Source organism: Chaetodon auriga, chromosome 2, assembly GCF_051107435.1.
Source record: "Chaetodon auriga isolate fChaAug3 chromosome 2, fChaAug3.hap1, whole genome shotgun sequence".
Lineage (NCBI taxonomy): Eukaryota > Metazoa > Chordata > Actinopteri > Chaetodontiformes > Chaetodontidae > Chaetodon > Chaetodon auriga.
This window is the reverse complement of record NC_135075.1, coordinates 20748239-20769468: the sequence shown is the minus strand read 5'-3', so window position 1 is coordinate 20769468 and position 21230 is coordinate 20748239. Positions and strand designations below refer to the sequence as shown.

The following is a 21230-nucleotide window of genomic DNA, read 5'->3' as shown; positions in this document are numbered from 1 at the left end:
ATATAACTGGTGTAAAGTGATGGAGAGGCCTGCACAGGGAGGGGTAGGCAGCATCCTTGTGATTACATCTTTAATCGAACCAGAGACGATGGTGAAAGCCCCCATCTGTATGCAGGGGAGTTCACAGCGGCTGAGGAACACTTAAGCTATGAACAAAAAACGAGTCAACAGCAAGCGAGATGAATCGAGGCAGCGCAGAGAACAACACCCTGTGGAGGAACTTCCACAGAGAAAAAGTGACTGTAGGGTGATAAAACACAAACACACACGCAGAAGCACACAGTCTCCAAGGAAAAAACAGCCCCCGCAATCCGGTGAAATTTAATTATCATCGACAAGATAGGACTTTCAAATGTGAAGTGACTAAAGCAGCAGTCGGGGCCAATAAGTTTCTTTGCCAGAAATTTTCTTCATTGACATTAGCGGAGGCATCTTTTTAACCTCTCTGTGACTTTGGCACAAACATTTCAGCTCCATTAAAAACAGTCATAGCCAGAGCCTCACGTATTCTGTGTCTGACTCACATATATGGAGGGAACATAGTTAGGTCTGAATATATTTGTGCAGAGAGTAAAAAAAAAAGAAAAAACACATTCACATGCAGATGCTCATTTGTGCGCAGATAATGCTTTGGGTGACACAATGACCTCTCTCCTTATTTTCCCTCACACCCTAGTGACAAAAACCAACCTGTCAGTGCATGAAGACAAATACAGAGTTCCTTATGTGAAGGTGAGTCATCAGCAGTCTGACATGATTCGCTCTGATTTCTCTCCTTTTATTATGTAGATGTGGTTTCTGTTATAGTAGTTTGTTAAAAGAATGGGAAATACGCTTGTTGGCTCTCTGGTGGAGTGTTAGACGCCACACTCATCTGTCTTTTAAATGTGACCACGGCTACAGCCAGCAGGCAATTAGCTTAGCTTAGCACCAGTACTGGAAACGGGGTAAACAGCTAGCCTGGCTACATCAAAATCAGCCTGCCAGTGCCTGTAAAGATGATTAATTAGCACACTATATCTTATTTGTTCAATCCATACAAAAACCAAAGTTAAAAAACAATATTTCACCTCGTTGCAGGATTATGTGCCAAGCTAACTTCCTGGTGCGACTGGAGTTTCCCCCAGTTGCAACTATTCAGAGCCAAGAAATAGTCAGACGCACAGCCCTCTGCTTTTTGTATGGATTTGACAAACAAAATATAATATGGTGGTAGGTGGGTTTTGGTAATTTTTAAAAGAGGCAAGTTAGCTGTTTACCTAATTTCAGTCTTTCGGCTAAGCTAAGCTAACCGGCTCGTGGTTTGAACTTTGAGTGTTGTCAATCATTTCATCTAGTTTGCTAATATAACTCTATGTCTCAAAGAAAATAAGCTTATTATTACCAAATGTCAAATGTTTGCTTTAAAGTTAAGGACACTGATTTGAAGTAAAGCAAATGGCAAACTTCTTTTTTTTTTTTGTATGTTTTTATGTGCCTTTATTTGTGCAGACATACTGTATATGTGCAAAGTAGAAGGTAATGGGAACATTCATTTGCAGATACAGCATGTTGGTGGTGCATACCATATATACAGTGTGTCTATCTATCTGTCTATACACACATACAGTATATATGTTTATGTTTTCTTTACAGTATAAATGAATGTTTGCACATGCCTGTCTTTCACAAAGGGCTGCACAGAGCGCTTTGTCACAAGCCCCGAGGAAGTGATGGATGTGATAGATGAAGGGAAGGCCAACCGTCACGTTGCTGTCACCAGTGAGTCACTCTGTTGATCTTCGTAATGTTCACACTCGTGCTGTCAGACACTTCATGTCAGATTTCACTTCACGGTTTAAGTATAACAAAATGAAGGTGCAAAGCAGAGAAATGCATGACGAGGTGCAAAGCTTAACAACTCCGTCTAAGAGAAATAATGAATTGACTGACGTTTCATAAAATGAGTCTGAATTAGACTTCCTCCTGCCCTTACTTTGTTCTTTAGACATGAATGAGCACAGTTCACGGAGTCACAGCATCTTCTTGATAAACATCAAACAAGAAAATGTGGAGACAGAGCAGAAGCTAAGTGGGAAGCTGTACCTGGTCGACCTTGCTGGTAGTGAGAAGGTAGGACGAATGGGGTATTTTACTCTACAAACATTAAAAGTGCTACTAACTCTCAACATTCACCATCTGCAGGATTGTGGATCACTGGGACCAGATGTCTTTCTAAGAAATGGTGTTTTCAGATATCAAAGAAGCAGATAAACAATGTATTAAAGCCCTGAACTTCACCCTTAAAGCATTTTAAATCGCTCACTTTATGGCACTGCATTACATTTTTATTAAATTCCACATTATAAAGAATCTGTCTTAGAGGCAGAGGATTGATTCTCATTTTGATTCCTGAATTTTTCAGTTTAATCCTGTAGTCACTGATGCAATATCAGGGGTGGTGTTTGCTCATTTTGAGGGATTCAGTTGGTCCCACTCATGGAGGCAAAAAATCATTTTCTGAGAAATAATAAACTCTCAGAAATTCTGTTTCTCGGTTCAGATAAGCCTGATAAAGGGTTTCAGCCTAGACAGAGGTCAAATTGAGGGGAGCCACAAACAACTAATTGTTCCCCTGTTTCACGGCCTTTTAGGTGAAATCTGAATCAGCGGGCCCCATCACACCATCTATGAAACAATTTATCTCCAGGACATAGGTCATACTCTGGAAAGCAGACAGAAAATACATTAACAACACAGCTGGCTCCTGGGTGTAGTCTATTGTTTGTATTGTTTATGCCAAATCTAGAATAGTGTGTGCTCAGAGTAGTAGATGTCCATATAGTCTGGATAGATGCTCACAACCAGGGTTTAGGGAGTAAGTGCTGATGCTGGATCTGTTGTCTTGGTCCTCCCTGGGGATGAAGGAGGAAATGGTTAAATGGTTTTGCTCCAACAACTTCTTAGACATGAATACACAATATTACTCTCTGAACAGGAAGCTGGTGAACGCTCCACAGAAAGCTTGCTCAACTTGCACTCTTCTATAATTAAGCTCCTCATTATCTTGCTGTAAATAATTGTATCCCATGACGACTGTGACACAGTATGGTGTGCCTTTCCCATTAAAGTAAAATGTCGTGCATAAACTGTCTGAAAAGCTGGTTGAGTCTCAGTGTTTCCTGTCTGTTTTTGATCATTTACAATACAACGCATGCTTCGTTTTACAGTCTGTAGTTTCTCTATAATTTTCTTGGAAGTTTCCCAAAACAAATGCATTTTTGGTGCTCTTACCAGGGAAAATAGAGAAACATTTCTGAGACAGTTTTTTGAGCTTACTTGGTTGTGTTTAGTTTAGAGGCAGTTGTTTATTTCCAGAAATAAGAATTGCATGCTGTATACAAGATATATCTGCAGGAACCTGCTTATGAATTTACAGTCACAAATCATGTTGTTCGTAGGACATTTAAAGAAACTAAAAAAAATAAATAATGAAACATCAATGTTTTTTATGAAGATAGCATATTTTCTGAGATAATTCCTCCTATGTGTGTGTATCTGTGTCAGGTCAGTAAGACAGGTGCAGAGGGAGCAGTGCTGGATGAGGCCAAGAACATCAACAAGTCTCTGTCGGCCCTGGGGAACGTCATCTCAGCCTTGGCCGAGGGAACGGTACGGTGGAGAAAATCTCTGCAGCCTGCCTTATCATCGTGTGTAGCAGCTGCCGAATGCTTTTCCTCTTGATTGTTTACCTGCTGCCAAAGCAATGTGTTTTACAAAATTGAGTCAAGGCTGCAGTGAATTATTGGAATGTATTCGATTAGAACAGCCTAAATGTCTTCAACGTCTTTGGTTTGTATAGTGTCCAAACAGTCAGAGCCAAATCACAGAATACAATTGATCAGCCCAGTCTATTTATCTTTTATTAATTAATTAGTAATGCCCATAACATTAACCCTACCTCAAAAGAATCGGTAGGCATTTTGGGAAATATGCTCATTTGCTTTCTTGTTGAATGTTAGATGAAAAGATCAACACTGCTCTCAAATCTATATGGTAAATGTTAAGCTGTCACCAGCTATCTTAGCTTAGCATAAAGACTGGAAGCAGGGGGATAACAGCTAGCCTGGCTCTGTCAGTTGATGTGCAGTGTCCTGGAAGTTACTGGTCCCTGCTGAGAAATAGTCTGACACATAATTCCTTGAAAAAACATATTTTTTTGTTTTTAATTTGGTTTTGTTTGCATTGCACTGTGATGTGTTAATTACTGATCTTTAGTGATACCGGTAGGCTGATTATGTTACCTTCAGACAGAGGCAGGCTAGCTTTTTCTTATGGTTTTCAGTCTTTGTGCTAAGCTAAGCTAAGATAACAGGCCGCTAGTGGCCATGTCTCTGAGGAAGAACACAATAAGTGGATTACCTGGAATATCAAACTATTCCTTTCACAATGTTCTTCTTGCTATAACCACAGTCCTTTCCTGTGTTAACCATCCCATAGTCGCCATATGCCATTAGATGAATGCTGCAGTGACATGCCAGCTAGTTTTCTGTCCCTCATCTGTAATTCCCATTGCTGCTACAACTGGTAACTCATATCCATATAAGCAACCAGGATATTCAACCACTGGATCCATTCTCTATGCTCTATGCTAGCCTCATCATCGCCATTAAAACATTCACTATTATGATAAAATTCTCAGGGAACTTCTCATAAAACAGAAAAGGCACGCAGACTGTAAATGGCTCACAAATCTTTCATAATCTACTGGCATTCATTCTTTATTCATTGAGCAAGGACACAGTCTTTGTGAAGACGTTCCAAAGGTTAAAAAGTAATTCTGTGAATGATGCAGCAGAAACCTCATCTTTCTTTGTTCTCCGCTGATGCTCACAGCACCATCTTTTTCATTTTTTAAAAGGAATGCAGGTGCATGGTGGTCCCAATCTTTTAATATTTTTCATACCATCTTTGCTTCCCTTTCTAACCGCCTCTCTTTATGTTGTTGCAGAAATCCCACGTGCCGTACCGTGACAGCAAAATGACTCGCATCTTACAGGATTCGCTGGGCGGGAACTGTCGCACCACCATGTTCATCTGTTGCTCTCCCTCCAGCTACAATGATGTGGAGACCAAATCCACCTTGATGTTTGGCCAACGGTAACTGGCTTCCATGCTAAGTAGCCACGGGCTGCTGCACCGTGCAGCGCAACACACATTTCTGTCTCGCTCAGCTGCAGCTGTTGGGATGTTTTTCTGCTGAAATGTGCTCAACTCAGATATGCTGTTCACATATTACTGCCTCCAACTTTGCTTTTGACGGCCGCATCCTGCTTTTGGAGGCAAGGTCTGTGTTGCAATTTGTTTTCTGATCGTGCCGGGATTGCTTAAAGAGCATCTTTTCTAATCTTAAGCGTAAGCTGGACTCACAGAAGCTGTGGTTTGGTGTGCTTGCCAGCTTTCCACTCCTATTGCTCACTGTCAACTCAAAGAAACCCACAGATGCAAAGAAAGATCCCCAAAAAGCCTCCTTATGCCTCCCAGGCCTGTTTCCCCCTACCAATGAATTCCTTGAATAGAGACTGACACGAGAGTTGGCTGAAATAAATAATGTATGACCGAGCAAAGGGAGTGACAGAATCCACAGCAGACATTATAATTTTACTGAGCAGAAAATTTTGTCTCTTATCTCCCTCAGTCAGCCACAGCAGCTGTTGAAAACCACAATTAATCTCTTTCTTAACATCAATGTAACACCAAAAATACTATGACATGATATTAAACAAATTTCTGTCACTCTTTATTTGGATATTTTCAGCGTTATCAATATATCAAGTGACTGTATATGTTTCAGAAAAATGCCCACAAATGAACAGACTTGAGGGGAAGCCATGTCATTAAGAGCAGGGTACTGAATACAGTGTCTCAGTTAGGGTTTATTTCAGTTGTTTTATTACTATTAGAAATAGAGTTTTCATGGTTGGATGGTTTGGGCACAAACTATATAGGTGCAGCACATGAATTAACCATTACCACTTTGTTCAACATTAACTTTATTGCCACCTGATGTTTGATCATCTGCACTATCCAAACAAAGTGTTATCTCTATTCAGATGTGATGGGACAGCTTTAGATAGGGCTGTTTGTATTGCTAATATCAGGGGCTAAATGAATAATCACAGCAATGTTATCCCACTGGACTGTAAAATTAAGTGATAGCCACTGATGTGAAATTCACAGCCGGAGCTGAGTGCTGCAGCTGTACCATCATAAATGTTTCAACTCTGTGACGCCACTTATTTGCGTCATAATTGAGGAATAATTTATAGCCCCATACAGTGCTCTGTCCTCGTGTGAATCGTGTGATTGCTGTGTTTGATGTGGAGGTGTTGTGAGAGGTCTGAAGCGTTTTGAATCCTTGCCTCCGTGCACCTCCTTCTCTCTACATGCACCATCAGACACAGTTGGCAGAAAGCCAATTTGCATACCAATTAATGAGATGCAAGCCCATTTTCATTGAGCAGCCAGCGCTGAAATACCCTTGTTGACAGTTTCTCTATTCTCTGCCGTTCTCTCACACTTTCTTTCTTTTCCGCTTTTCTGTATCTTCTCCTCTCACTCTCACACCGGTTCCTCGCCTTTCTCTCTCTTTCTGCTCTGTCCCTGCTTCTCCCTGCTTCACTGCAATTAGAGCCAAGACCATCAGAAATACTGTGTCAGTGAACCTGGAGCTCACAGCGGAGCAGTGGAAGAAGAAGTATGAGAAGGAAAAGGAGAAGAACAGGTCACTGAAGGAGAGTGTTCAAAGACTGGAGGCTGAGCTGAACCGCTGGAGGAACGGTAATACTCGCGCTGTTATCACACTGGCAGCTCAAAAAAAAAAAACACAGAATGTCTAAGTCAAACTGTGGAAATTGTTGCCCAGGCTTTCTGGCATTATCAGAAATAAGTTTGTATTTTTAGCCTTACAAGCGGTGTTGTGGCAGGCTCACGACTTTGGTCCAGACTGAAATATCTCAACCACTACTAGATGGATTGCCATGACATTTTGGACAGACATTCATGGTCTCCAGAGGATGAATCATCATGACTTTGATGCTCCTTTGGCCTTTCATCCAACACCACCATTCGCTTAACAGTTATGTTTTTAAGGGACAAATAATTAAATTGACCAATACATCGATGTAGGACCAAATATCTGCAAAACCAATAAAATTGCAACTCCCATTTTCCACACCCGTATTTTGTGCTGATTGCTAATTAGCAACTGTTAGCATGCTAACATGCTGCACTAAAACGGTGAACATGCTAACATCATAGCTACTAAGCATAGACATGTTAGCATTGTCACCATGAACATGTTAGCATGCTGAGTTAGCATGTAGCTGCGTACAGAGCTCACAGAGCTGCTAGCACAGCTGTAGAATGTTAAATCACTGCAGGCCTAACGTGTATGATACAAAATGAATGGAACTGTATCCCCTTTTTAAGAAAATTATTCTAAACTGGGACACTAAGTCATTTTTTTTCTTCCTACTCTCCAGTAAAAAAATGAGAATTGTGGTATTTGCAAGTAAAGAGCTTGAGCTGGAGAGTGCTTAGAGTCAAGTCCAGTGAACACAGCCTCTACATAGTCCCCCTCAGAAAAATCCCTCCACTATATCTCCTTGTTCCAGTCCCTTTTCATGCATGAAATAGTACCTACTTACAGGAATGAAAATTTTACCATCCTGCTAGCCTGCAGACATTATTTTTCAGCCTGCGTACATGCAGGTTTAACCTCATTTGATATCATCTGAATACATGCCAGTGGTGATGAGGGAAGAGAGCAGCCAATCAGACTTGCTGGACTTGTGCCCAAAACACTTAAAAATCCCTTTTTGGCGGTTTCTGTTTCATATTATTCAGACTTTTACACTTTGTATAATTTGATTCCCCTCATATTGTGCTGAAGGCAAGAATCACTGCAGGCTTTATCTTTTATGACTCCTTTATGTATTATTAATCATCACAGCAACAATAGCTAATCACATAGACAGAGAAGTCATAACTTACACTGATCCTCTTCCATGTTAGCACACACACACACTTGTGTCAGCTCACTTACAAAAGCACAAGCACATGAAGCAGTGCGTACACACACACTCACAGTTAATTACACACACACACATTTCTAAGCACCCTCCTCCATAGACTGTAGGTCAATTCAAATGTCAGTGCTCTCAATAGTAGTGATCGGTTGACATTCAAGCCGTGTAATGAATCCTGTCCGGTGTTTTTCTTGAAGATCACTCCCTCAATGCTTGACCTGAATTTTAAAAACGCTGTAACACATCTTTATTGAACACCTATCAGTGAAAATGATTGCTTTTATTGCTTCATTCGCCTTAGATGCTCTTGTTCTCCTTCACACAGCCATCCACTCACTCACACACAATCTCTTCCTCCGCTCTCCTCCTGTGTGTCTCTCTCACAATTTAGTACTTTTAATTTCCTAATGAATCATTTTGACAACATCGTTGCCCCCATTCCCACCTCACTGCCCCATATATTGTTGCCCACTTCAGGCCAGGAACTCCCTGGGACAAATGCTGTTGACCTCCATCTTGTATCACATTATCCGGCTCTTTAGTCAAGGATAGCTCAAAGACAGGAACAGCTGTCTCTTCCAGTAAATTCCACACCATCACCTCTGCAGTCCCGAGCGGGGATCTCCTATAGTGTGTCACTACGTGTTTTCAGGTTTCAGGCCTTTAAGCAGGCAGCTGTTGTTATTAGCACACCTTTAGCTGGACAAGAAGACCTTATCGGTGTCAGCTAGGTGTATTGTCTCCACTATGGATTACTTTGAACTCATCTTAATGGGGCAAAGCAGTCAATTGATCCTGATTGATCCCCTTCTTTCCAGCTGCATTGTATCAGTCAAATTAGTGCAGTGAAATGCTGGAGTCACACAAAAAGCAGTGGAAGAAGGCTTTCCAAATGATTCAGTAAAAACGCAAATTAAAAAAAGGAGGGGGAGCGCATGAATGCAGACAAATTAGAAAATTTAATATGCTAAATAAATGTGCACAAATGCACAACTTAATCGTACTACGAACCAGGAAAAAGGTAGCATCAAGAACTTTCTGCTGTTGTGTCTTTAAAATTAGGGAAGTGCCATCATATATACAGTGTGTATATGTGTATACAGACAAAACTGCAAATACAATTGAAACAAAACCAATCATGAGTTATGTTAACTAATTCTGTGTTAAATGTGTCAGTGTCATAAGATCTTACTCTTGGAAGCATCCCACTATTATATTGTATGTATTGTTTGTGCTATTTTATCGCATCTCGTTCTGCTTTTGTCCTGTACCGAGGGACACATCATCATAAACCTCTCGATGCAGCCTGAGGAAGAGCATGTAGCCAGAGACGCATTACTAGAGGAGCAGTTGGTCTTAGCCTTTTTCTGTGTTCTTTGTGGCATTGAGTGCCTGTACTTGAGCACAATTAGCATAGAGAGTATGTTCCCTTTCTCCATTCGACAGCCTTTTTCTTTGTGAAATACTGGAGTCTGAGCCAAAGAGAAACACAGGACATCTGACATCTTAATGCTATATAGGTCTGGTAATTTGTGCTGCTGTTAGGTCTGAGTCCATAGAAATGAAGCTCATTTACAGCACAGAGATGTATGAAACCTGAGATTTGAATGTATCCATGAGTAAGGATGGGACATACCCTGAAGATTAACTCACTAATCCCTTTTTTTACGCTTTAATCCATAGTGGAGGATTTTCCAGAGATAAGAGCAACACCAAAAATCTAATATTTGCTCCCTTTAGGTGAGGATGTTGTTGGGTTAGAGCATCTGAGTCCAGGATCAGAGGACGTCCCCCTGGTGCCTCCCGAATCTGAGGAGCCACTCCTCGACATCTGCAGCCCCTGCAGCCCTTGTTCAGTTGCCTCCTCCATTGTGGTTCACATCTCTGAGGAGGAGCGGCAGAAGTATGAGGAGGAGATCCGCAAGCTTTACAAACAGCTGGATGATAAGGTGAAGAACGGATGCCGCATGAGGCCTGTTTGTGTGCATTAATGTAGAGCCGTGTACACACGATGGAGGAGATTTTTGTGAGGGAAAGAACATATCACACATGTATTATTCATGTTAATGAATTCAAGATCAGGCACAAAGTAGTCACTAATGTATCAACTATTAGGAGCGGATGCCATGGGGGAAACCATGTTCTACATCGAAAACCACGAAAGCTTTCATTTATTTAACATATGATCTATGCACATGTATGCTGTGTTCCACACTGCTGTGTATTATTATTGCTTTTATCAACAGATATCCCTTTAAATTTGCAGAGCCATTTGTGTGTCAGTGCAGTGGCACAGTTTGTATTCCCTTTACATTTCATATCAGAAAGCACATAGCACAAAACCCTTTTGGCATTTTCACACATGTGGGGATATGTAGGTGTGTAGTTGCTCATACTGTACAGGGCAGTCCATGGGGATGCATACATTTACTCTGTGGTATAGTAGACCTGTAGTATTAATACACATGACATATGTGTGGCATTGAGAGGGCTTGCTTTTTCCATTGTATGCACGATCAGTTGACCACAGGCCATTAAATAACTGCTGTCTAAGCAGTAATTTATCATACCCTTATTAATATACTGTGCTTTTCCTTATTGTTATACTGCATTCATGTTTTGTGACAATATTAATTTATACAAATTCACCATTAATTAGTTTCTTATTAGCATGCATATTAGTAGCATATTGGCTGTTTATTAGTCATTGTAAAGCACTGTTTTAATGCCTTGTTCTGGGGGTTCGGGTTATTAAGGGTTAAGTTAGTAAGATTTTAATTCATATACAACAGCTTCCTTCAATAAGCAGTAATTAGGAGGCTGTGGAGGGAAACTTGGTTAATGGTGTAACAATTGTAGATGATGAGTAGCACTGAATGAGGAACTAATACATGCTTTATGATGACTAATAAAGAGCCAATATGATACTAATTTGCATGCTAATAAGAAACTAGTTAATATTGAATATGACCTGAAAGTCAAAGTGTTTGTCTCAAATAGTTTTGAAACTGCAGCATATCTCTCATGTAGTGTACAAAGTATTGTTACAGCAGCAGTGTCTGTAACACATAACACTGTAAATAAACTGTTTCTATTCCATGTGTCTCTTTGTCACTGAAGGATGATGAGATCAACCACCAGAGCCAGATGGTTGAGAAACTGAAGGAGCAGATGCTCGACCAGGAGGAGGTAAAAGACCTCTGTTTTACATCCTTTCATCCGTTTGGTTAAACGGCCCACAGTCGGCTGCAGCACTGTGGCATTCAAAAGCCACACTTTGAATAGAACTCAGCCATGAGAGGTTTATTATCTTGCCCTTGAGATGAATGAGGGGGGAAAAACACTTTTCAGGTGCCAGAAAGCACTTGAAGAACACAAAGCGTTATTATTGTTGATCACGAGTGTATGTGCATGTTGACAGCAGTTTAAAATAGAATGAGTTTCAGCAGATGGTTGGACACAAATGATTGGAGGGAAGGATCAATACAAAGATTGATGAAGGATTGAAGCATGTAGGCTAACATTGAGACATTGTAGCTCATAAACAGACAAAGAAATGCTCGCAACTGATCTGATATGTGATTTAATGTCCTGTGGATGAGCGTCGCTCCGCTATCTTTGTGAATTTGGAGACCTTTTTGTTCAAGAAAATGGTTTCCAGCCCGTTTCTCACACAGATCTATAGTTAACAGGTCTGTCTGTCTGTATATACTGCTCGTGGGAAGCACAGCAATCAAAAGACTCCATTAAAAGGTAATTAAGAAGAGTATTTACAGCAAGTATTCATAACAGTAGCTGAACCAGTGGGCCAGACAGCCTGCACAACGCTTAGGCATGTAGTAAGCTGCCAATTCAAAGTCTCCATATTTGCTAAATTAGTTCATTCATATCCCAAAATGCTTAGCTAATATGAAGGTTACTACCCAACCTTGGCTGGTGTACAGTAACACGACATCCTTTTAGCCAAACATAATGTGTGTGCTACAGCACAAACACACAGGCACCCTGGGTAGAGCTACATCTACATTTAATGACATCCATTCAATAAAATGACTCACAGTGGGCTGCAGCAGTGCACATGCAAACAACCGCCATGGTGGCAGAAAATATCAGCTCTTATGGTGCCAAGTGATAATCTAACATGAATATTTAAAATGTGTTTCATCTGCTAAACTACTCCTGTATTGTGTAATAGGGTTGGTAGACATGCTTATCTGTTACTAGCAAAGGAGCAAGATAAACCCCACAATTATGTTTTATTAAAACAACGCAGCTCTGCCTCGTGAATAACGAAGAAGCTGCTGCTTGTCGTACTCAATGATCCAAGACACTTTGCTTTCCTCTGTTCTCTGTTTTTACACCAAATCTTTACGGTTCATATTCAGCTGTTAAATCTCTGTGTCCCTCAGCTTCTGGCATCATCCAGGGGTGATAGTGAGAAGGTGCAGTCGGAGCTCGGCAGGCTGCAGACAGAGAATGAATCTGCTAAGGCCGAGGTAAATGAAGTCCTTCAGGCCCTGGAGGAGCTGGCAGTTAACTACGACCAGAAGAGCCTGGAGGTGGAGGAGAAGAGCGTGCAGAACAAGCTGCTGGCTGAAGAGCTTGCAAAGAAAATGGTGGGTTTGGCTTCCCGGAGGCTCATTTTCATGCCGTAAAGGCGAATATTTATTGCAGCAAGAGGGCCAAGAGGGAAAAAGAGAGAATGATGAAGAGAAGAAGAAAAACAAAGAGGCAGCAACAGAGAGGGATTTTACATGGCTATCCTCACATTAGCAAAAACTGATGAAGGCATGGGCTGAGGTGCAGTATGCAGCACTAGAAAGTATATTTGCGGAAAAGAAAGAGAGAGAAAATGAGCATTTAGGTGTAAAATAATCTATCCATCTATCCATTTATATCCTTGTCTTTCAAGAATATGTAGAACGACTGGTTCAAAATGCAATTAGAGAGATAATGAGTAGAGCTGCGTGGAGGAAAAGATAAAAGAGAAAATTCAGATAAATGGTGTGGCTGAGAACAGATCCATGTAAGAAAAGTATTAGGAAAGTCTAAATATAATGGGGGGAAAGTTGGAGAAGAGGGGGAAAAGCCTAGACTTGTTTTATTCTCCATAATCACCCTGGACAGTCATCAAGAACTTGACATAAAACATCGTAAATATTGTTCAGATTAGAGCCAGCAGTGGTTTCTTTGCCTCGACCCTCGAATTCAGTCATGGCTGGTTATTTCGCACAAAGACCACAAGTAAACACCAAGAAACATTAAAAGCTGCAGCTGCCAAGAGAGCACAGGTCTGACTGGTTTTGATTGAGGTCAGTTTTTGAAGTCATTTCATAAATGCACTTCAGAAGCAGGTCACTGAATGGCTTGTTTGAGGTTGTGTTTGCTAGCAGCAACCACTGTTGTCAAAGTCTGAATTGTAGTTAATTCAATCTGTCACAGTTTATCTGCAAAGCCTGCAAACTGTTGTCATTAATGATATTCTGCTTCTATTAAAAATGCTCCTTTCAGCAGCTGTGTACAGCTCTGTTCGTAGTCAGACGCATTCATGTCAGCTTTTGAAGAGGCTTTGAAAAGTAGGAAGGACTGCATTTTCGATTAGTGACGGTCTGAGGATGTTTTATTTCTGAGTGACAGCTTAAATGCTCTGAAAACTCTTTTTTTGTCCATCAGCTCCTGAGTGTGAGTGTTGGGATCCTACATGAGCGTATTATTTTCTGCAGTCTTGGTTTCTGTATTTATTCAGTTTTACCCTCCAGTTCGAAATGGGCGGGGCTCAGATGGAAAAGTGATGTCATTTACTTCTGTTCCCCAATCAGAGTTTAACAACATTTGAATTGAATTGAATTGAATTGTCACCATCAATTAAACCACAACAACACAGTCCTGATGAAGCAGATTAGCTGTATTTTAATAGAACTTTAATTGCTGCTTACCTATTCTCAAATATTTAATGTTACAGAGAAATCATGAAGATTTGAGGGCAACGTTTTCAGGGCCTTTAAAATATGGGATGAGTTCATCAGTGAAGCCAACTTACTTGTATGTATTGATGATCTGAAGCGTTTGCATGTGACTGGATCTTTGTGCACGGGAAATTACTTTTGAAAAAGTCAAATAGAGATAACAGAAAGACCATTTGCAGCGCTGGTCAGTCCTTAATAAAGTTATTGTGACTGGCTCGGTGGACAGTGAGGACGATTACTCACCTTCTTAAAAGCTCTTCAATATTTCACGCACCGCTTTACAATCTGCCACAGAGCCCTCTCCTCCCTCTCCGTCTTTCTCAGGAGCTGGCCCAGAAATTGATGAAATGATTTGACAATATAACTACTCACTGCACAGTTTAGTCGGCTAAAGCCAGCTGAAGTCTCTGTCTTTTCCTCAGTCATCTCACTTAGCTCAGCTTCTCTGTGGCCTCGTTAGTCTGTCCTGCCCCGACCTCTCACCTGACACATCTTCTCAGGTACGTCTTCTGGCAGTCTGACGAGTTGGAAAGCGAAATACGTACAAGAAACCATCCAGTGACTTACAAAATTCCAGTTATTCCAGCTTTTCCAGCTTCATCCCCCCCTGACTCTTTATTAGCAAATCTCCACTTGCTTCATCCCAGCTGTTCTGCTGATTGCCGCTTTTTGTATTTTTCCATATCTGCAGTAGAATTGGGGCAGCATTGACTGAGAAAAATGGTGCAATGGAGTACATTCATCACTGTCTTCACCCCACCATCTTCTCAGCTGTCTTGATCGCTGCTTTCAGTGGAAACCCCTCTCTTCTTCTGCAGGAGGCCAAGCCATCGCTCACTGTCACTGACACTCATCTGCCACTTTAAACACCTTCTTTCTTCTGCCCGTCCACTCAAGCCCCCTTTCTATCATTATGATGAACTCCATTCATCATTCAACAGACCATCTCTTCTCTTCATAAATCTTTCTTCAACTAAACATTTTTCATTAACCTCCATTCTCCCGTTCTTTTTACTTATTCATAAATGGATCGATTTCAGTTAATTATTTACTGCGGTTTTTTGCTAAGCTAATGTTTTGACGTGGGAAGTGACCTGGAAAATGATCACATGGCTTGAAGTTAATGAAGGAGATGAAGATGGAGAGGTTGACAAAGGAGTAAATGCTACTGTATTTAATGAAGGCGGTTAATGGTGTGTTCAATTGACTGATGATCCATGGGGGCTGTAGCTAAAATACACCATTAAATAAGAGCTCAAATAGATTATTTATGTGACAATAGATGATTCACTTTGTATAAAATGAAATAACGTCAGTGTGTGTAGCCCTACCACCATAGACAAATACTGAAAAGCTTATATTTGATAAGGTTTTATTTGAAATGAATACATTTTTGTTGCTCATGGTCACAGTGAACTAAACTAAGAATAAGGCTATAGATACCACTGAGGACACAGAGGTCTCTCTTCAATAATGCTTCTAGAAATTTGGCTTTGAAGGCTGATTTTAATATTCTTCAGACTATTGTGTGTTTTCTTTTTTGCCTGTTTCTCAGCAAAAAATAATATTTAATGGAAATTTTAACAGGATTTTATCCTGGTGTTACAGAGAAACCAATTCTAGTAATTATAATTCTAAAAAAGAAACATAATATTATATGTATTTTGACTTTTTTGATGGCTAGTGAAAGTTTTTTCTGGGGTGGGTGGGGTTTTACTTTGGTCTTTATTTGGTTTTATTCATGGTTGCTCATGTTAATCATGTTTAAAACTTGATGCATGGTTTTTCAGGATCAAAGAATTTGCTCCAAAGGCGGACAAGCAGCACCACCCTTCTTTCACTTTATTTTGTCGGACCTGTTGAGAATCGATTGGACCCAAATTGTTTAATCGTGTTTAAACCATTGAGGCTTTGGCATTGTATAGACGCGGTACAAAATGGAAAAGGATAAAGGAAGCTCCATCATTCTCTCTCCCAGATGCTTTCATTCAGCGCAGATGCCATCAAACTCTATTTCAGCAGTTTATTGATTTGTAATTTAGCAGCCATTATGTTTTGCTGTTTGGATTCTTTGGATGAGAAGGGGGTCAGGGGTAATATGTGTTTGGCAGCAGTGTGTGCTCACAGGTTAAAGGACTCTCAATCCCAGCCTCTCTAAACCCTCTGCTATACAATTTTCTCTCCCCTTATTATTCCTGTTCTTTCCCCTTTCCCCCTTCATCTGTTGTCCCCCTCTCTGTCTCGTCTTCCTCTGGTTGGCTCCCTCGTTTCACTCCTCTCCTCCCACAGGCTCACCTCATGGCTTTGGAGGCGGAGCTGTCCCGTATCCAGGAAGTGAGCAGCCACCAAAGGAAACGCATTGCTGAGATTCTCAACGGGCTGATGAGGGACCTGAGCGAGTTCAGCACCATCGTTGGAAACAGAGACATCAAGCTGGTGAGTGGGACACAAAGTGCAGGTCTGGAGACATTGTATGCACTCACCAGAGACGTTTAAAAAGAAACGGATATAATCATCACATGCAGAGTGCACAGATGTCATAAACAGACTCCTGAGACCAGCGCAGCTTCCTCTCTCCAGTAAACACCCCATGTCTGAGGACAAATGTCCATACATTCATTTAAAATCATATTAAAAAGGTTAATATCTTTTCTCATGATTATCAAATTTACTCTCCATGGTGCAAATGATGCTGTTAATGATAACAGGTTAAAACGGTTCAAGGTGTAGCCCAAAGTCCACTGACACTTGCTGCTTACGTGACTGCATGAAAAATATGTTTTTTCTTTGTAATAGTACATTTTTTACATTACTGAGGCTCAGAATGTCTGTCGTCGTGCTTCTTGTGGCCTTGGACACAGCGACATTCTCCTTTATATATTCATATACAGTATTTGGTATTTACTTGCTGTGTGTTGAAAACCTATAGGCAGAAATAGGCAGCTTTATCACGCAGTGAAATATTAAAACCAGAGAATTGGACATTCAAAATATCTTTTGCAGTATTTGACAAAAAATTCTCTCTGATTCAGCCCCGACATCTTTGGCATCTGTGGAAATTTACACATATATTACACAACATAGTGATGTATATTTCCCTTGACTATCAAGCTGTCTGTATTATACCTGAGGAAATGTTACAGGCATATCCAGTGATATAAACCTTGGCTGTAATATTTCGACTGATTTTGATGTGTGGATGTAATCTTCCACACAGCAGGAGTCAAGCATCTGCTAAATGATGCTCTTAACCTAATGGATGTGCATGCAAAATGGCAGAAATGGTTTCTAAGATACCTCCCTGGCTCTTTAACTTCCCAGCTGTCTTTAAATCATCCCCACTCGATCTTCACCAAATGTCTCCGCCGCTCCTTTAACTATCTCTCCTCCTCTCTGTCTCATTCATCTCCAGCCCATGGAGATCACCGGCGTGATCGAGGAGGAGTTCACAGTGGCTCGCCTGTACATCAGTAAGATAAAGTCAGAGGTGAAGTCCATGGTGAAGCGCTGCCGCCACCTGGACAACCTTCAGATGGAGTGTCACCGCAAGATGGAGGAGACGGGCAGAGAGCTGTCCTCGTGTCACCTCCTCATTTCACAGGTCAGGCACTGATGGAGGAACTAGCAACATGTGAAAACATCTGGTGTGAGAAAGAAGTTTGTAAATCTGGTAATCCAGTGGGAAATTTGGGTATTTTGGTGCTCATGTGGAAAAAGCCATTGTGTTGTGAGTTTTACTGTCTTACCAATAATGATTCAGAATAGATCAAATCCATTCCACGGTGAGTAAAAAGGACATTTTATCCTTGCTGTGAAGCGTTGTCTCAGGTAGAGGCCCTTTGCTCATCAGTATACTCTCTGCATCTGAGACGTTGTGTTCTGACTTTCAGCATGAGGCAAAGATCCGCTCTCTAACGGACTACATGCAGAATGTGGAGCTGAAGAAGAGACAGCTGGAGGACAGCTATGACTCTCTGAGCGAGGAGCTGGCCAAACTCCAAGCTCAAGGTAGACTAATGCAACATTATCATTACAGTAGAAGACATCATCATGATTGAAGTACAACAATAGCTTTATCAAAATATGAAACACAGAGAACGAGCCAGCTAACAAGACTCCAGCCAATGTGGGATTCTGGCTGCACTTCAGCACTGTGGTGCTTAGAGCTAAATGCTGATGTAAGCATGCTAACATGCTCACAGTGACAATGCTAACATGCTGATGTTTAACAGTTATGTTCACTATCTCAGTGTAATATTTTTCCAGGCTAACATTTGCTAGTTAGCAACACAAAGAGAAAGGACAACTAATGAAAGCCAGCATGCTAACAAGCTCAAAATGACAGTGCTAGCGTGTTGATGCTAAGCAGGTTTAATGTGTACCACCTTAGCTTAATGCTATAATTTGCTAACTAGTTCTAAACATAAATTAGCCTATAGCTGAGGTTGATGCCCAAGTCATTAGTTTTGCAGGTGTTTAGTTATAAACCAAAGTACTGGACAAACGTGATGATGCTGCTGATGAAAAGTGAAGAGAGAAGCTATAAGATCCATCCAAAAGTTTTGGAAACATTTTGCTGAAAAGCACAAATCTCAACCTCGCGGCACTATAGTCAGTGGGAGTCAGTGGGATTAATTGTCTGTGAGGCATGAATGCGTGTACAAAATTTTGTTACAATCCATCAAGCAGATGTTGAGATGTTCACTGGATAAGCCAGAACTGCTGGTGGTGCTAATGAAAAAGTCACAGGGAAGTCATCAGGATTCATCTTCTGAGCACCATGGCAGCCATTTCATGTTCAATACTTGAGTTGAGATATTTCAGACTGGACCAAAGTGGTGAACCAACTGACCAATATGGCCATCCATACAGTCATGATACTCAAAACTACTCAAAACCACTTTGAAATATTGAACTACACAGTAAGGCTGAGGATGCAGCTTATTTGTAATAGTACATGAATTGAACTTTTGAAGTGAAATCCAGCCAAACCAGGGGCTCAAGGATCAATATTGCATAAACAGTCAGTGCAGTACATAAAAAATAGTGCAGGCTCTGTGTCTGTAATAAAAGCGTCTTTGCCCCAGGCACAGGTCCAGATATTTTACCTATGTGAGCGAACTCACAAACAAGGAACAAAGAGTTTAACATTTATTCAGACTCTGAGATGAAGGAGCTGAAAATATCAACATGGTCAGACAAGCGAAACAACATGTGTATGGTTGATAAATCAGGCAGAATAAAAGCCTCCAGCTCAAATCCAATCAACATGTTCAAACAGTCAACAAATCAGCCAAATACTGCAGGTTTAAGCAGAATATTCGTCCAGTGGAGGCACCTGTTTTTAAGATGACAATGTGCTGAAGGAACTGAATAATAAATCATGATCTCCTTGGTACTGTGAGACATTTTTACTCACTGCACAGTTAAGGACAGTGTTTAGATTGATCTGCGTTGTGAATCTTAACAAATCGCTGACTTGAGATGACAAAGTCAAATATAAGGTCAATGTTCTGACACAGTCAAACACAATCATGTCAAATTTAAAAAGGACAACAAGCCCGTCTGTCTGACTGCATTTCAGCTCCACCAGACGAGAACTGAGACGAAGTGCCTCCTCGCTTAAAACAATTTTATTGGCTTCAATGGAGAGCTTTAGTCTGTGCCAGAGGCCTTTCTGTCCTGTCAAGAAAAAGAAAAACAAGAGTAAACACTGATGAACAGCTTAGGCTCCCAAACATTTCACAGCACCAGCACAAATAGATTAATGGTAGGTTTGAAATTTGTGCCAGGTCCAGCTAACTGCAGGTACTCCCAGGACACCGACACAGTTCACAAATCAGGCCAAAGGCAATGGAAGGCATTCTTCCCGAGGAGTCCCATGGAGCTGCATTAAATTACCAGTGGATTTAAGGGTAGGTCAATCAATTTTGGCCTTACGCCACACCCGAGCCAGGGGGTCCTCGAGTCATTACAGAAGTAGATAAATACAAAGGGCTGCAGGTCACGTCGATCACGCAGGCTGGTGTGAAATACAGACCCCGGTAGTTTCATCATGAGACACCAGGAAGAGCACTGTGTTAACAACAGATCAGATCAGTGTGACACAATAGCTGTCATTATCAATAATAGATATTATTACACCCAAGGCACAGCTTAGATGGCGGCGACCTCGCTGTCAACATCAAGCGACGGTGCTGCTGTGCTGTCAAAGTCAGGTCACTGTCACCTCTTTCCACATCACAGTGTTTCTCTCTTTTACAAGCCTGCTTTTCTCTTCCTCTTGTTTCTTCTTCTCTCTCTGTCTCGGTTTCTCTCACTGTCATTCTCTTTCTGTCTTCTCTCCTCAATGTGTGTGTGTGTGTGCGTGTGTGTGCGTTTCAGAGAGCATGTCACAGGTGGCCAGTGGGAAGCATCACACATCTGGCCAGGATTCCTGCGATATAAAGGTAATCATGGCCATGGAGAGAGCAGCTTGGTGTAGTGACCTTTAATCACACCACACCAGCACTCAGCTAACTGTATACATGCAGGTGTATGTGTGTGTGTGTGTGTGTGTGTGTGTGTGTGTGTGTGTGTGTGTGTGTGTGTGTGTGTCTGTGTGTGTGTGTGCTTGTTTTTATGATTGATCGATTTAAGGAATAGTTTGACATTTTGGCATTTGCTGCTCACCTTTCTTCCCGATATTCAGATGAGAGGATTCATGCCACAGTCATGTCATGTCTGTATGATGAATATGAAGCTGGAGTTAGCATAGCTTAGCATAAAGACTGGAAACCACTACACTTGCTTTGTCCAAAGGTTACAAAATCATAGCATAAAAATAAAAATTTCCTATTTTACAGGGAGGGTGATGTTTCTGACTGTTTATTGGCTGGGACGGGTAACTTCCTGGAGTCTCCTCTGGTTGCCTAGCAACTGCCAGCCAAGAAATAGTCTGACACATAACGGCCTGTAAAATGGAAATTTGTCATTTTTATGCTATGATTTCTGTATGGATTAAACAAGATTTAAAGTGTTAGTGAGCTTCAGAGGTGCTGGTAGGCAGTTTTTATTATCTTTGGACAGAACCAGGTTAACTCTCTCCCCCTGTTTCAAGTCTAAACATGTAAGTGGAGGCTGCTGCCTGCTCTTACATATAAGCGGTATAATACATTTTTTTCAGGCAAGAAAGCAAATAAATATATTCCCCCAA

General features: G+C 41.1%; 1 protein-coding gene across 1 annotated transcript in view; it reads left to right on the top strand.

Moving 5' to 3' along the window:
* kif5ab (kinesin family member 5A, b) overlaps positions 1-21230 on the top strand; it is a 62442-nt gene that overhangs the window by 22912 nt on the left and 18300 nt on the right. The window contains exons 6-18 of the mRNA XM_076740020.1: positions 677-732; positions 1674-1761; positions 1988-2112; positions 3547-3651; positions 4991-5139; positions 6671-6819; positions 9810-10018; positions 11190-11258; positions 12479-12685; positions 16325-16471; positions 17448-17636; positions 17926-18043; positions 20420-20484. Coding sequence (XP_076596135.1) covers positions 677-732; positions 1674-1761; positions 1988-2112; positions 3547-3651; positions 4991-5139; positions 6671-6819; positions 9810-10018; positions 11190-11258; positions 12479-12685; positions 16325-16471; positions 17448-17636; positions 17926-18043; positions 20420-20484 — 1676 coding nt within the window. The remainder of the gene's footprint in view (positions 1-676; positions 733-1673; positions 1762-1987; positions 2113-3546; positions 3652-4990; positions 5140-6670; positions 6820-9809; positions 10019-11189; positions 11259-12478; positions 12686-16324; positions 16472-17447; positions 17637-17925; positions 18044-20419; positions 20485-21230) is intronic.